Genomic DNA, 16,448 nt, shown 5'->3' on the forward strand with positions numbered 1-16,448 from the left:
ACTTCTACTGGGATAAGCTAGCAAGATGACAATAGCTCAAACTCTGCAAAGCCTGCAGCCAACCAGGAAGGAAATCAGTTAGCACGAAATACCGGGAGATCTAACAAGGTGTTTAATAACAAACTATTAGCAGTGATTCAACTAGCTAGTCGCATTGACTAGCTCATTTGGTTCATGACCAGGCAGTCACATAAGCTCTAGTTCGACTCACTACCAGCACCAGTTCATCTACCAACCATTGTAGGTGATCTATGCGACTAGCTACTGATAATGACTCACTCTATTATTAGTAGTTGGTTACTCATGCAACTAACAGCGAAATCACTAGCAGTGACTCACTACGCTAGCTACAGCAAAGACTAACTCATCTAACTAACAGCGGTTATGAAGGGGAACAAGCACTCTCTTACATTCATGGCTAGCATCTACAGCCGCTTCCTCTGGAAAGTTTACAGAATCTGTGATATCCGTACCTGTAACCGCGTAGCAAGACAACATATACACAGTCTAAATAGAGATGTTCCTACTATCATACCATATTCATTTTTGCAAGTTTGGTCTCTTTTATAGATATAAGTAGATAGGATAACACGTAACTTCTAAAAGCAAAGCCATTCCTTTTACTAGAGAACACAACTCCAAATTAAAATGCTACCAGCAGATGCGCACACCAACACAACACATTCTTTCATATGCACATCATCAGACCTCCGCTAGGGGCAACCGCATGCGGCGAAAAAACTAGGATACATCCTAAACTTAATCTCACATATGGATACAAACACCTCGTCATAAGCTTTACAAATGTTTATGAAAGATTGACAGACCTACATGAATAAGTGAATGAGAGAAGCGACAAGACTAGCTTTGTCATAAGAGCCACCAGGTACTGTCAGGTACGTTCAGGCATTGATAGTTATCTACACATGTATCAAATGCAAATACTTCTGCTCAAGTATAACAAGATGACTGCCCTAAATTGGAGAAATCTTTCGGCGGTTTGCACCTTATTTTATAAAATAATCCTCGTGATTCGTGAAAACTCCACCTTGGTTGGCAAGTGCCAACCAAGGTGGAGTTGTATATTACTCCGTAGTGCTACTGAGTAATATACCGAAGGCATGATTATCACTGTTACTACTTCGGGAGCTCAGTGAGGGGTAGCAGATTTAGTTGAGAAACATCATAGATGGTACGGTACAACTACTCTTGAATTTCAGTACGAATTTAACCTGAACCTTGCAGCAGAGAATCACATGAACTGCACAGAGCTATTCTCGCTGTAAACGCTGAGCATCGTGAGTTGATACGCCCTCACTTCACGCTTTGTTATCTATTATGTTTACCATTTCTTCTGGTGACACAAAAACCCATTCTTTCAATCATCATTATGGATTTAAAATGACATATGGGTGTCAACAAAACTGCGTTATGACGTACAGAGCAAAGATGGACCACTTTATCACACGAAGCAAGTACTATTGATTCGCCATTCTAGACACGCCAACTCTGATAGTCGTGTTACTTTGCAACGGCTCTATCTGAAGATTGGTTCGCAACACCACTCGACCAAACCAAAGCTACAATACTTCTCAGTACAGCCAGATACGTCTGCATTTACTGTCTAGCTATAGGACCATAGTTTCGGCATCTCAAAACTTTTTGTTTGGCACACAAAACTCAAAGCGTTTTGTGTGCTTGGACACAGCAGGGCTATCAGAGATTGAGGCTGCCTTTGAAGTTTGTATAAACGCACCCTAGAGCGCAACAAAGTATAAAAACAAGATCTATCGTGAAAGGGGATGCAACAAGTATTCATTTAGTCCAACACATATTAATAAATTTGGAGTTATCTCAGCAATATGTGAATGACGCTGCAATCACATCATCCACAAAAGATTCCAATAAAACATTGTTAGCCTACACTAAAATGTTTTTTTATAAGGCAAGTGTTTGGTTATTGTGATGAGTACGCAAGTCCAACGCCTCTTGTGTACCTAAACGCGTGCTTCCTGCACAAGGGGAATCCGAAATCGCCCTTATATGCATGATCAACCTACCGATCTAAGAGAAAACAACCACAAAGCATGCATATACCGCACCATATTATAGATTACGCATTAATCAGCACCTATGGAGGACAGTGTCTTGAATGTTTTTAACATTTAGCTTGTACAAGCATGCCTTTTGTTCATAGAAATAGCGCACCAGTAGTAGGATCAATTTTAACATTGCCCTCACGCATGGACTGTGCAAATGAAGCATAGGCCTATCAGTTATCAACAACAATAAAGGGTGCAGCTCATTATGGTTTAGGTCTCTGGTTATTCTCGGCAGTTACTGAGCAAGCATTGCTTTGTCCTAAATAACTTTGAGCAGGTCATGCATATAAATATCGATAATCAGAATAAGGGATGTTTGTCTGTAGAGTTGAAGAGAAAAGCTTTTAGATGCGTAAGTTCACATCTCCCTATATCCAAGACATGGACACAGGTCATGTAACATATGCAGTTACTAATAGTATATTATCAACAGAGTCAGTGACTATACCTTCAGTTACTAATAGTATATTATCAACAGAGTCAGTGACTATACCTTCAGTTACTAATAGTATATTATCAACAAAGTCAGTGACTATACCTTCAGTTACTAATAGTATATTATCAACAAAGTCAGTGACTATACCTTCAGTTACTAATAGTATACTATTAGTAACTGAAAGTATACCATACTATTAACCATTGTATGCTAGCTACCGTGTGGTAGCTACCATACAATGGCACATCTAACACACAAAAGCACAGTTACCACACAATGGTACAGCTACCATATAATGGTACCAGACAATGGTATTGGTACCACAGAATGACACATCTACCGCACCATGATACAACCACCATATGATGGTACATTGGCCATGAAACAGTGCAGATATCAGGGTATGATATACATATCTACTACGCAATAGCACAGTTACCACACAATGGCACATCTAATGCACAAAGGCACAGTTACCACACAATGGTACAGCTACCATATAATGGTATAATGGTACCATATAATGGTATCAGATAATGGTATTGATACCACGCAATGGCACATCTACCACCCAAAAGCACAGCTGCCAGACAATCACACTGCTACCCAACTACAAGCTGCGAAATATAAGCAGGTAATCAATGTAGGCTACAATGTCAAATATCAAAGCTAGTCTAATAACAGCTTATGGTAGCTTATGGTTAAATGACCGTGCCTGTGTGTAGGTCTGTGCCCTATTTGGCTGGGTGCTATGTGGGCAGGTCTGTGCCCTTTTTGGCTGGGTGTTATGTGGGCAGGTCTGTGCCCTTTTTGGCTGGGTGCAATGTGGGCAGGTCTGTGCCCTATTTGGCTGGGTGCTATGTGGGCAGGTCTGTGCCCTTTTTGGCTGGGTGCTATGTGGGCAGGTCTGTGCCTTATATGACCATACTATGTGGGCAGGTCTGTGCCCTATATGTCCATACTATGTGTATAGGTTGTGCCCGCGAGTGCCAGAGCTTAGGTCACAAAATTAATATGTCATGTGTGGACTTATGCGAGTGAACCATATTTATATATTACTGCTGCCATGCTTTCTTCTACAGAGTTATTTCACGGTAAATTTAATATCAATTATATGGAACAGTTAATATCATACAAGTAAATCTGGTCAGCAAGCAACGTCAGACAAATACCAGCTACGAATACACGCTACTCGTTAGAGAACGGTCACTAAATAGAATCCCCATGTTCCGATGCTAACCAGCACTCTCTCTAACTTTCGCATAAATATACAATATTTCTGTTCATAACAGTAATATTGACCAGTGATCTTAACACTGCACAGTGGTTAGTTGAGACTAGACAAATCCTCAATAGTGCAGACTATTCAGCCTACTTACCCTATGTACGTACTTAGAACATATATGTAAGTTATTGCTATATTGAGATAAAAAAGCATTTCCATCTTAATGTAATGAGTTAATTGCGGCTGCCTCTGAAAGATGTAATGACCTGATCTAGATATGACTGGTTTTGCTTCGATATTCGTCTATAACAGAGCCGATTCAGTCTAACGTATTTCAAATAACGGAATTGTGAATTGTCTTTTAATAATAGACAGTTGCTCAAGTTCCTCGTGCTTACTGCACAAAAACTCAATTCGAAAAAGATTTGTAAGTCTACAGTTTTACCGTTTGTTGAAAAATTAAAATTTTTAAAAGGCTTCTTTAAACTAAGAATGAAAATGGAAATTCAAATCAATTATTCCATAAGTTCAAATGCTGAGGATTGTGAATTTGCAATAAAAACTGCCAACTAGAAAGGACCTCATTTACTCTTTGATGCGGCCGTGTTCAGACGGCCTGTTTTTGCTCGAGGACAACTACGTAACGCTACGCGTCATACGTAAAACCGGACAGTAAATAGCTCTCATGATACCTATGACGGAGTACAATGAACATTCTTGTAGCATTCGGCTCTAGTCAAATACTGGCACTCCGCGTCTACTACACAATCACACAGCCACTTACAACACCTCAAGTGTTACGAGTCTTAGGACTATCAATGTATCAATCCATAAATGATGCATATTCGTTATAGCTCAATTTGTGCAGCCACTGAATGAAGGTATAGTTAGGACTACCTCTATGGCACATCAACATGAAGATACCAAATACAATGAATTTAACCTCAGATCAAGTTTTTAAGCTTAAACACAACTAAACCCGACAGATGAATTTGTGGCGGCTATGGAGTGACGGCGATAGATACATGTTGCTATTAGTCTGTTATTGTAACCGAGTTGAGTTGTACTAGAAAGCATTGCTAAGATATGATACAGCCTAATCCTTGTCAGGAAAGATTGAACAAACAAGACTGGTAAAATATCTAGCATATTGCTGAGCATATCACTCGCCACACCCATAGATTATGAACAGCAGCATTCAAACTCGTTAGTTACACTAATAATATTCGGTAGCCCCTGTATACAACTCCTGCTGTTGAAAGAGCAAGCATATATGAGAGACAATTGACTAAGAAGACGTCTGCATGCTCTAGCGAGCCCACCAAAGTACTAGTGTTCAAACTAATGCTAGTATATTAATACAACCCGGAGCGGAGGAGCAATAGCGACAGGTTATAGAGATGCCAGCTAATGGGCAAAAGTGAGACTCTAAGAGTTGTTCACAGAGCAAAGATGAAGGTGGGCAGAATGTGACAACACGCAAGGAAAGAGTGTGATGGCAAAAAGCGAAGTGTGAAGCTAGAAAGAAGCGGTGATAAGCGTAGATGAGAGGCGCCTACCTGCTTCTGTATGAGAGAGAGGGTGCACTGGTTCTGTAGTCTCCGGGGACTCTTTCAGTAGCCCTCTCTTAATCAACTCTTCACGAGACTTTCTAACAGATAAGCGCCGTTCTAGTTCTAATTCATACAAGGATCAGAATTAGTACAGTCTGTGTTAACCGAGCGATCTAAATGGGTACAACCTGCGCTAGCCCAAGGAAGGGATGTTACATCGCCTATCAACTGTCCAGCGTAGAACTAGAATATTCAACTGGTAACAGCAAACATCGGCGAAGGAAGCTACAGGGTTCATTGAACGCTACAAGTTTGAAATTTCTCAATCCTGAAGCGCTGTGACAGCGTTTATAATATGAGGTGTCGGAGGGAAGTTAAACCTACATGAGATAACTCCTTCTATTGATAAACTAGCCTTCCAGTTTAAACATTGATAATTACTATAGTAGTCTTTGATAACAGGTATCAGTGAAATGAGCTCATGATAACTAGCGTGATCACGGACTCGCTTTTATCAAAGCCACACATTTGTATATCGCAAAAACTTTTATATAACGTTTCAGTGAAGTTCGAGGAATAAAACTTATTTTTCCCAAGACTCAATGAATATGTCAATCAGGTTACAATCGATCAAATATCTGATTGGTTCGCAAGACCAAACTCATACTAGTTCATTGAGAAAGGCAAGTTTTGGAGACTCCTGACTCATATGTTTCTGTTTCGGTACGGAGCTTTCTTCTCAAACACGAGCAAATTTTTAAGCATTAAGTTCATGTATTACTGGTAGCCAGTCCAACTGTTAGTAAATATCGACCTTTAGTCACTACTATAGTGACACATGGCTGGATATTGGCACTTTCTATGTGATCTTGGGACAGCCTCTTTCGAATGAACCCATATCAAAGCACTGCTAGTCATTCCTTGTTCCCATTTTGCGCAATTAAAATGGCTCATCAAGCATTTGACTTCATTCTACCCCTAGCAACTAGTTGTAGAGCAACAAAAACCAACACCACACTGACAGTGTTACCCTAACAACTGCACACTCCTGTAACTACTTCATAGTCAAAGCAGGATGAAGTCGTCTATAGGTTGTCAACAAAACAATGTTTGTAAGTGGTAGGAGGAAGAACAAGCCGTCAGGTAGGCTGGGAATCTGGTATCCAAATAACACAATAATAATTAGTAACAGAAAGTCAGCAAGCACACGGTACAAGATATACACGAACACAACATCAACATTGTGTTTCCATGTTTTCAATACATCCTTCATAGTTGTTATTTCTTTGAAGAAATAATAACAGTAGGGCTTCCATGAAGCCCAAAAGGATTGTACATAATCATATTTCATGGTCAGGTCAAAATCAAAGTAGGCTCATGACCTAATGACCTCCCTTGAACATTTTACACAGTTATTATCCTACTCTGGTTGGTCACTGATATAGGTTTACAATGTTAATAACTGTTATTTAAGCTTAATTGTAATTTAAAGTTTCTTAGCGATCAGCTTGTAAATTTATAATTACATTAAATACATTTTCTATTATTGTAAGTTGATATGAATTGGCCACAATAGGAATTCTAATACAAGTAATTGTCTTAAACCCAACAGATCTTGCTCACAGCATTTGTTATCTCACATGTAGATTATATTTCATTCGTCGAATGACCCTTCGTATGATCCATTCCTAAGTATTGTAGGAAAAGCATCTTCGTAGTTTTGCGATATTTTAGTGATCAAAGAAACTATGAATAAGCGATATATATTCAAAGCATGGAAACACAGTGATGGTAATGAAAATGGGGGAGGGGGCAGGAAATTGTCAAAGACACACAATAGCTGAGCTAACACACTGAGCCATGAATGACCTTTTTTCATGGTTAACACATACCGACGGCCTTCGTCTCCAGTTTCTTACTCCTCTTTCGCCGTTTCCATTTCCATGGTTTAAATATTACTGAGAATTTAGCCCAAAATCCCTTCTTTTTCGTTGGCGACTTTGGTGACGTCGTTGTGGACACACTAGCAGGTTCAGTGTTACAGTCACTACTAACAAGAGAGCTACAATCTATATGAAGTGGCCGATCCGAGCTCTCATCTGTGGAAACTGAAGAGACTTGCCCATTTTCTTCTGACGAGTTGATAGAATCTATTTGGTCACTAGAGGAGTCACTTATCACAGTTTCGTGTGGGAATGTGGTACTGTCTTGGGAATCAGGAGTCGCACCGGAATCATTCCCGATGAACTCAGCCTGAGGCGGCGGGGACTCAGGTACACCAGTGATCTCTATTTTTACTGAACTAGCTGGTTCCATGGAGTGGGGAGTAGACTTCACCTCTCTGTCCATCTTATCGCTGTTGCCATTCAGTAAGACCTCTTGTGACAGAGTTCCATCTCCTGTCGAGGTGGTGGGTTGGGCAAATGATCGCTCATTTTGTTCTGGGTTGGTTTCAGAGGCTGTGATTAGTTGATGGGATGTATTTCCATTCATTTGAATGCTCTTAGTAGCATTCACTTGTGACTTTAATACACCATCTGAAATGATGGTAGAGTTGAGTTACATATTTGAGGCTAACATTCTGAGAAACATTAAGTAGTAGTTGCCACACAGAGTAGGCTGCCCCCTTTCTAACTCATTGTTATGTATTTACAATTCAATGTAAACAATTTTATTTGTCTGTCCTATTATTGAACCTTTCTGCGCTACAGGTTATTTCTATTTCACAAGCACACATCTTGTTTGCCGCTACTTCACATCTTTTATTCATCATAATTGTCTCGACAGAAATACATTCAAGTGATGACAGCCAGTGACTACCACAAAAACAAAGGCTATGACTGGGTACAGCTGATTCGTCAAGTGAATTGTTTATTGTCTACCATATCATTTTTGTGAGAGACCTGCTCACTGCAATATGTATACTGAAGAATGGAGGGGGGGGGGGGGGGTGGGTGTTTTAAACTAAATTATAGAACCTTGATTAATTCAGAGTGAACCCTGGCATAGCAAAAATTCAGTGTGGATGTGGTTGAATAATTTAGAGAGTATGTTCAGCAATGACCTCTAATCAAAAATGGTAAGTCAATAAATACAAATATAACAGCAATAAGAGTTGACTAGATTGTTATGGACTCTGCGTTTGCACTTTGAGCTTCACAGTAAAAATAGCTGTATAGGCTTTCTGACATATTCAGCTCATTCTCTTTGGCAGCTCAAAACATCCTTTAACAGCTGGAAATTTGCGAACAGTTGATTCAACACATTCTAGAAAGTCTTTTGATGTTGGACTTGTACTAAAATTATCTTAAACTGAAGGAGCAATCTGAAGGTAAACTAGTACTTTCATATTTAGCAGAAGTCACTCTATCATGAATACAAGTAGGGCATTTTTTATACCCAATTGGCAACATTTAACAGTAATTAGTCACAGCATATGTATCCCAACAATCCCGGCTTCTTAAAAACATCTGCAAAGTCCATACTAAAGGGTGTAACTACTTACCATGGATTGTGGGATATGAAGTGTCATCAACGGTTATGGACACGACTGGGTCAGACATTGCACTTATTGCAAGAGTGTGTACCAATACTCCCACCTCTACCCAAACATTTTTCTGTTTTAGGTCTTGTTAGCTTGACTGATGCCAATAAAGAATGGTTGTCACTTAAAACCGTCTAAAAACATCAGTAAAACATTAGTAACACACAACTCTGAGCAAAAGTTGTTACTCAAGAGTGTGACTAAATTGTCTGCATTCTGAGTCAACTTTTAGTGCAATAAGAAAGGTTACTCATGTCTCAAAGTCCAAGTTATTTCATTTTTTGTTTCAATGACCCATACATACACATTACTGCTGGTAAAAGAATATGTTATACTAATATACTAAAATATTTATATACAGTGAGTAAACGATACATAATTAATTATACAATAAAAATATGCCTGTACTCCTGTTTACTGACATCGCACCAGATGCTCGATGCCGCCTTCTTAAACTGCTGCAATCGAATAATTAAACTAAAACAAAATAACACTCCCATAATAAATACTCACATAAACTCACATAATAAATATATCCACAAATCCACTCGAGATGAGGTAAACAACTTCATCCAATGAGACACTAACTATTCCGTGTGTTGAAAAATGTACAGATTTGCTGTAGGATACACTAAGCGACTGGATTAACGATTTACCGAGAATAATGAAGTACAAAACTCGTGTGTTTCAGTCTAGCACCACAATATTTTATGTATTTATGCACAATTTACATATCGTACATAATATAAATACTAAAGAACCTTTGCAAAATGAAAGCTGGTTTAAAAAGGTTATAAAAGACTCTTAGTTCAAGGAATAATAGCGTTAAATGTCATAGCATTGATTGTGGATTGCAGGGTGTGCAAAGCCTTGCCCTAAAGGGACTGAGAGGCGAGAGCCTCACTGCCACTCACGGGACTCTGCCACTCACGTACAGTATTTTAGCAGATAAATGTGAAAAACAGTAATTCATGCTAGACAGCTGGAAGGAACAATACGGCTAAGCAACAAGAAGCAGACTACAGCATAATATAAACAATCATATTAGTATGGTTTACTTGAACTATGAAATTCTGTCAAGGAAACATAAATTTTTGCATCTTTGTCATATTTTCTGATTTTGCTAGAGCCATATTCAATTTGCCTTCTTCTCTGCCCATGTCAAGTTGCAACAAAATTCTACTTACTATACCGCTGTAAATATGATAGTTTGTACGAGCCTGTACATACAGGGAAGAACTGAAAACTCAGATTGCTTTAGTATATCTAGATCAGCTAAACATAAGAAACTGTACATTCGTCTGGGCATAATATTTGCGACGATTGCCACAAAACATAATAAGCCTCCATTATCTAGTCATAAGGAATTAAAAATATTTAGCTTGCTGAGGAAGCTCCCACACTTTGATCAGTACTAGCATATCACATTACATCATTTAGCAACTGTACGTAAAGTTGAAACGTATCAAATAAGAAGGAAGGGCAGGATGCGTAGAGCGTAGAACTCACTAATAAAAAGGCATTCTGAGAGTACATTACTCTGAAGAAAATCACAATATCTGCCCAGTAAATGATTTTTACAAACGAGTAAATTTGGCCATTGTCACACATTAAAAATGCATATCCAATTTAATGAAATGTAATAATTCTGAAGTCTACATGTCAGCAGTATCAATATTGAAAAAGCTTGCAACAATATTATAGACTGGTGGTGTTGAGCTTGATTTAGCTCAGACGCTGATAAATTCTTACAGAAATTGTAATCTTTTTAGACTTTTAGGAGTGCTGGTAGCCTATGCAGTTTTCTTTTACTACCAAGGCTGATTTTGTGAGGTAAGTCTGTGACATTCACATTAGGGCAGTTGCTAGCAGATTATATAGTAACCCACATACAAAAAGTTAGCTTTAAATACTGATACTGACAAATAATGAACATGTTGTGAGAAAACCCAAACTACTGACTAGTTTTACTTTTGGTAAACAATCAGATTTAGGAGTTGATATTATTTTTCAATAACTATAAGTAAACTACAGACAGAATTGAGGTGGTTACACTCTATCATGTGATGTTAGTTACCACAAACAACCAGCATTTGATTGTGGTAGCTATGATCTTGTGTTGAGGGTATGCAACAAAAAGGAACTTTATGAAACCATATCAAAGAAAGCGTGAGTACAAGCAAAGTCATGATAAAACCGTTATCATGGCTTAACACACCAAAAATAACATTAATAAAATGCAGTGCTATTTAAAAAAAATTGGACAGCTATGATGTAACATTATGAAATCTGGTAAAATGCAAAAACTTTTAGACTTTTGTTAACTTCCTCTTCGTGCTTTCTTTACTAGCTGTTCTTACTATAGCATGACAAATTTTATACATTGGTGTAAACAGGATTGCAAATTTCATTAATTCCATGATGAGTGGTACATTGATCAGATCTTTTGGAACAAGCCAATCAAACATTGTAGCATGCACAAACAAGTCGATAGAAAAAAGTTGATAAGATTGATTTTATCGACACACAAAGTAACAAATACCAGAAATGAATGATATAGCTAGAAACACATAGTATACACAAGTATACTTATATAGCTAATATATATATTAAGTACAGTTAATATGTCTATGTAGAAATAAGACACTAAAACCAGTTGCCATATTAGAACAGTGAACTGCTAAGATGGACCAGCCCCCGAGCAGCCAAAGATGCGTGCCAGAACGTTGTGCAATGAGTGCCTACATTATTGATATATCAGATGTATAAGTTGAATGTCGTCAATCCTAAATATAATCTGTGATATAATGGTTGTTGTGCATATAGTATCCCCTTGTCAAACAAAAATATCTTGAGCCAGTCTACGTGTAATAGGTAATGAAGACCATAAAAAGTTGGTCACCACCCATTCTCGCTGGTTTTACTTGATAGACAGCTGTTGCTTTCTTGACGCGGAGTTCTTGCCCAAAGTGTATAAACACTTTATTTTTGAAACTTTAAAATATTTATGGTATTAAAAGCCAACGGTATCTTCTAACCTAATAAACAACATTGTCTGTACAAATTAATAAGCAAAATTCACCTAATTCTTAGAATAAAAATGAGCGTAAGTTTCAAAGACTACAACTATGACCAGCCCTAAAACAACAAATTTAAAAATACAATCAAAGCAATTTGTTCGTATTCATAAAGTCTCAGTCAATAATATTCAGACTAACCTAAGCGTATTGATAAAATCGGTGTCGATGATTGTTACTGTGGAGTTCCGCCATATCTGACCTAAAATTTAGATTTCCGATGGCGATCCTACTAATTCGCAGTTTCGATTTTGCAAAATGAAACTCAATTTGCGTCACTCCGATCTAACTTTAAAAAAGAGTTGGCTCCTCGATCTTTTCAACAACCAACAGTCGTCCGAGGGAACAACTACGAATGATATGCTATTGGGAGACCCTAAATAAACTAGAATGACGTTATCTACTCATGTGACCATACGTCATGCCTATGACTCAGGACGCAACCGCCAGTTAGTATAAAGTTTTGAGATTATTGTCTCGTGACAGTACTTACTACTGAAGCGACTCGCAGCGCTCGTCTTGTTCTTTAACACTACATTTACTTTTAATTTGTAAGTATACACCTTATTAGGAAGTGATTAGTATCAGTTGTTTTGTGTTGAATAGTTTTTGATGTTTGCGAGTTGCTCCAGGTTGACCGTCCCTTACTTGTAAGGCGCAGATAATACGGTGTTAATAATACTGTGTTGCGGTTTTCAGGTTTTCATTTTGTTTTATTCTTTGTTCTACCAGTGTGCACTTACGGTGGACAAATAGGACTGTCGTGTTTTACCATTTCATACGCTTGTTCGTTGGTTTTGATACTAAACAAAATGTGCTTTATAAATTTGTAGGACACGATGTCCAGTTTATACCCATCACTTGAGGATATGAAGGTGGATCAGATGCAGAAGGCACAAAATGCTGTCGCTCAACATATGGCCGCGCCTTCTCAGCCACAGATACAATATCCTATGCCCAGCCAGCCTGGTGCGCCTCCTTCATATGCTTCCGGACAAGCTCATGCTAACCCTGCATATGGGGCAGTTACTTCTTCTGTTTCCAGCTTATATCCTTCGTTGGATGATTACATGGGTTTGGACCTTGCCCTTGTCAGGCAAACCACACCTCAAAACCAGATGCAGGTGAGAAATTAATATCGTATGTATATTTAGTACATATCACATTTTTAACTTATTAACTTATTATAGCTGTTCTAAAACTGTATTGCTTGCTTCATATCATACAGCATGGGTTTTAGGTTGTTCCACGTGCCGGTCAGAGTCAAATGATGGTTGCTCCAGTGAGTGGGAATGATGTTGGCATTCAGAGGGCAGAAATTAAAAACGGCATTAGGGAGATCATCTGTTGTAAAGATGGTGATGGAAAAATTGGTTTGAGAGTGCGAGCCGTGAACAAAGGCGTGTTCGTGGCATTTGTCCACAAAAATTCTCCAGGTAATTTAAACTACATTCTATCAAAAGCATTTTATCAATGCTTTTGTTTTATGTTTAGCCAGGCAAGTCAGTTTTGGCTTTCTGCTATGTACAGGTTTTGGTGTTTGTGGCCAGTAGACTGGCTAACTTTGTTCAAGCATATTGACTCTATTTGTTTCGGCAAGTTTTGGCCATTTTAGCTGATATTGCAGTGTTTTACAGAAATATGTAACATACATGTATAGAATAAAGCAGCCAATCAAAATTCATGTTCCTGGTAAATTTTCAGCATCGATGGCTGGGCTCAGGTTTGGTGATCAGATCTTACAAATAGATGGACAAACAGTGGCTGGCTGGGACACAGATAGAACAATGGATGTCCTGAAGAAAACAAGCCCAGAAAGGATTAGTTTTGCTGTGCGTGACAGGTGAGCATTGGCCACACTCTCAAGCATTGTAAGGCTTAGAGGTAGAATGAATATTCTTTTTCCTGTTCGATGAATGTTGAAAAACCACCGAAGCTCCTAAAAATGTTCATGAATTGTGTTGCAACATTGTTGATAGCCTAATGTAGTTCCTTATCAGGAATGACGTAGCTCTGTCATAACGGGGTGTGTTCATCATCACGCGCTCATCAGCCATTAATGAATATTCTCTTCCATTAATCATGTGTATGTGTTTGAATTCACGCTTATGTATTGGTAGTAAATAGTGATACTAGCCTCATTTTATACTGCTAATGACAATTAGGTTGTAAATACTGGAGCTTGCATAAATTTATCCAATCAACAAGCTGGTCTGGGTGCTCGCAGAGCTAGAGCAAACTGCTAAATGCATTGATGTTGTGTTCACCATGTGCAAGATTAGTCATGTTATGCCTAGACCATGCATAAAGCAAGTTAGTATTATTATATATTTATATTGTGTTAGAAGAGCAACTATTTGCTTAGGATGAATCTAGTTGTTGGTTCACTCGACCAAATACACCACATCAATAAGACAATATTGGTTGTCGAGGAACCGACATTACTTTCTTTTGCTACCCTTGACCATTCATTGACTTCTCATAAAATCATTGCTCATCGTAACCTGAGTAAAACAATCATTCATTCATTTGGCAGGCCATTTGAAAGGACAATTACTATGCAAAAGGACAGCATGGGCCATATTGGATTCATGTTCAAGAGTGGAAAGATCACCACACTCGTAAAAGATTCATCGGCGGCTCGTAACGGAGTTTTAACAGAGCATCAGCTAATTGAAGTGAATGGACAGAATGTGGTTGGGCTGAAGGACAAGGAAATAGGAGATATTGTATCGGAAGCACCTACCACTGTTACTATTACCATCATGCCAACAGTGCTTTATGAGCACATTGTCAAATGGTGAGTTATCCTGCAAATAACAAAACGAATCATAGTTTCTATTATAAATCCAGTTTGTTAATATTTTCATCACTTTTAGATCAGGTGATATAATGCCGTTAGGGTCAGTGTTATTGATTAGGGTCAGTGTTATTGGTTAGAGTCAGTGTTATTGGTTAGAGTCAGTGTTATTGGTTAGAGTCAGTGTTATTGGTTAGGGTCAGTGTTATTGGTTAGGGTCAGTGTTATTGGTTAGGGTCAGTGTTATTGGTTAGGGTCAGTGTTATTGGTTAGGGCCAGTGTTATTGGTTAGGGTCAGCGTTATTGGTTAGGGTCAGCGTTATTGGTTAGGGTCAGCGTTATTGGTTAGGGTCAGCGTTATTGGTTAGGGTCAGCGTTATTGGTTAGGGTCAGCGTTATTGGTTAGGGTCAGCGTTATTGGTTAGGGTCAGCGTTATTGGTTAGGGTCAGCGTTATTGGTTAGGGTCAGCGTTATTGGTTAGGGTCAGCGTTATTGGTTAGGGTCAGCGTTATTGGTTAGGGTCAGCGTTATTGGTTAGGGTCAGCGTTATTGGTTAGGGTCAGCGTTATTGGTTAGGGTCAGCGTTATTGGTTAGGGTCAGCGTTATTGGTTAGGGTCAGCGTTATTGGTTAGGGTCAGCGTTATTGGTTAGGGTCAGCGTTATTGGTTAGGGTCAGCGTTATTGGTTAGGGTCAGCGTTATTGGTTAGGGTCAGCGTTATTGGCTAGGGTCAGCGTTATTGGCTAGGGTCAGCGTTATTGGTTAGGGTCAGCGTTATTGGTTAGGGTCAGCGTTATTGGTTAGGGTCAGCGTTATTGGTTAGGGTCAGCGTTATTGGTTAGGGTCAGCGTTATTGGTTAGGGTCAGCGTTATTGGTTAGGGTCAGCGTTATTGTGTTCATTTGAGGGTTTTATTTGTCATTCATACTATATTATACATCAGCTCCAGTCCAGCAGCCTATTTCATTAAATTACCATGCGTTGTGGTGGAAATATCACAGAACTACTGGTGTGCTACCTACACGTTGACTGGTATAGAAGCAATACAAATAGGTAGTCGAATGCTTAGATGGTATAACCTGTGTTATTATTCCCGCATATGGCCCTTTTATGGCTCATCAATATAATTTGCGATCATGTTTGTTTATCTATATACGTATATACCTTTTTCTTTATCCATGGAACAGTTGCTCATTTTTACCTTTCTGCCATGCAGTTCTCTGTAGTCTGTATACAGTAACCACAAATCATTGAAATCTATACAAAATAATTTTAGCATTGTGTAAGTATTATTCGTTCGCTTCATTGTAGCATGGGATCCAGCTTATTGAAGAAGCTTATGGACCACTCTATTCCTGACTTTTAAACAACCGGATATTACCAAAGCAGACATCTAGCTTTAAAAGCTGTCTCGATTTTTAATTGTGCTCAGGTAACACTGCAGGAGGACCCCAGGGGAAGTGTTCGAAGTGTGCAAGGAGAAATCTAATTTATATTTGTTACATGTATTTTTTATATCTGTATATATTCTTTATGAGTTGCTGTTTACACTCTGATTGTTGTATTAATATTATGAGACTCAAAAGATTTATTCATATTATGTTTAACTCATTGTTTGCCACATTTATTTACTTGTCGTATACAAAAGAATTTTGGACTGTCAAATAACAACACTAAGAGTTATGCAGGTTTTGTAGCTAAAGTATGCTGT

The 16,448-nt window shown here is 38.5% G+C and overlaps 2 protein-coding genes across 4 annotated transcripts in view; one reads left to right on the forward strand and one right to left on the reverse strand.

Moving 5' to 3' along the window:
- LOC137392907 (phosphatase and actin regulator 2-like) overlaps nt 1-12,149 on the reverse strand; it is a 46,831-nt gene extending 34,682 nt beyond the window's left edge. Inside the window, exons 1-5 of one of the 3 annotated variants that reach the window (XM_068079269.1) lie at nt 12,079-12,149; nt 8,822-8,994; nt 7,209-7,853; nt 5,323-5,439; nt 411-473 (exon numbers count right to left, since the gene is read on the reverse strand). In XM_068079269.1, coding sequence (XP_067935370.1) covers nt 411-473; nt 5,323-5,439; nt 7,209-7,853; nt 8,822-8,879 — 883 coding nt within the window. In that variant the 5' untranslated portion in view covers nt 8,880-8,994; nt 12,079-12,149. The remainder of the gene's footprint in view (nt 1-410; nt 474-5,322; nt 5,440-7,208; nt 7,854-8,821; nt 8,995-12,078) is intronic. The other 2 variants (XM_068079270.1, XM_068079271.1) reach the window with 2 other exon arrangements.
- Nucleotides 12,150-12,353: 204 nt separating this feature from the next.
- On the forward strand, nt 12,354-16,424 carry LOC137392741 (syntenin-1-like). Its single transcript, XM_068079064.1, has 6 exons — nt 12,354-12,488; nt 12,771-13,061; nt 13,178-13,373; nt 13,642-13,780; nt 14,474-14,737; nt 16,049-16,424. Exons 2-6 carry the CDS (start codon nt 12,777-12,779, stop codon nt 16,101-16,103), a joined length of 939 nt encoding a protein of 312 aa, XP_067935165.1. The 5' UTR covers nt 12,354-12,488; nt 12,771-12,776; the 3' UTR covers nt 16,104-16,424.
- The last annotated feature ends 24 nt before the right edge of the window (nt 16,425-16,448 follow it).

Source organism: Watersipora subatra, chromosome 4 (genome assembly GCF_963576615.1).
Source record: "Watersipora subatra chromosome 4, tzWatSuba1.1, whole genome shotgun sequence".
NCBI classification, from domain to species: Eukaryota; Metazoa; Bryozoa; class Gymnolaemata; order Cheilostomatida; family Watersiporidae; genus Watersipora; species Watersipora subatra.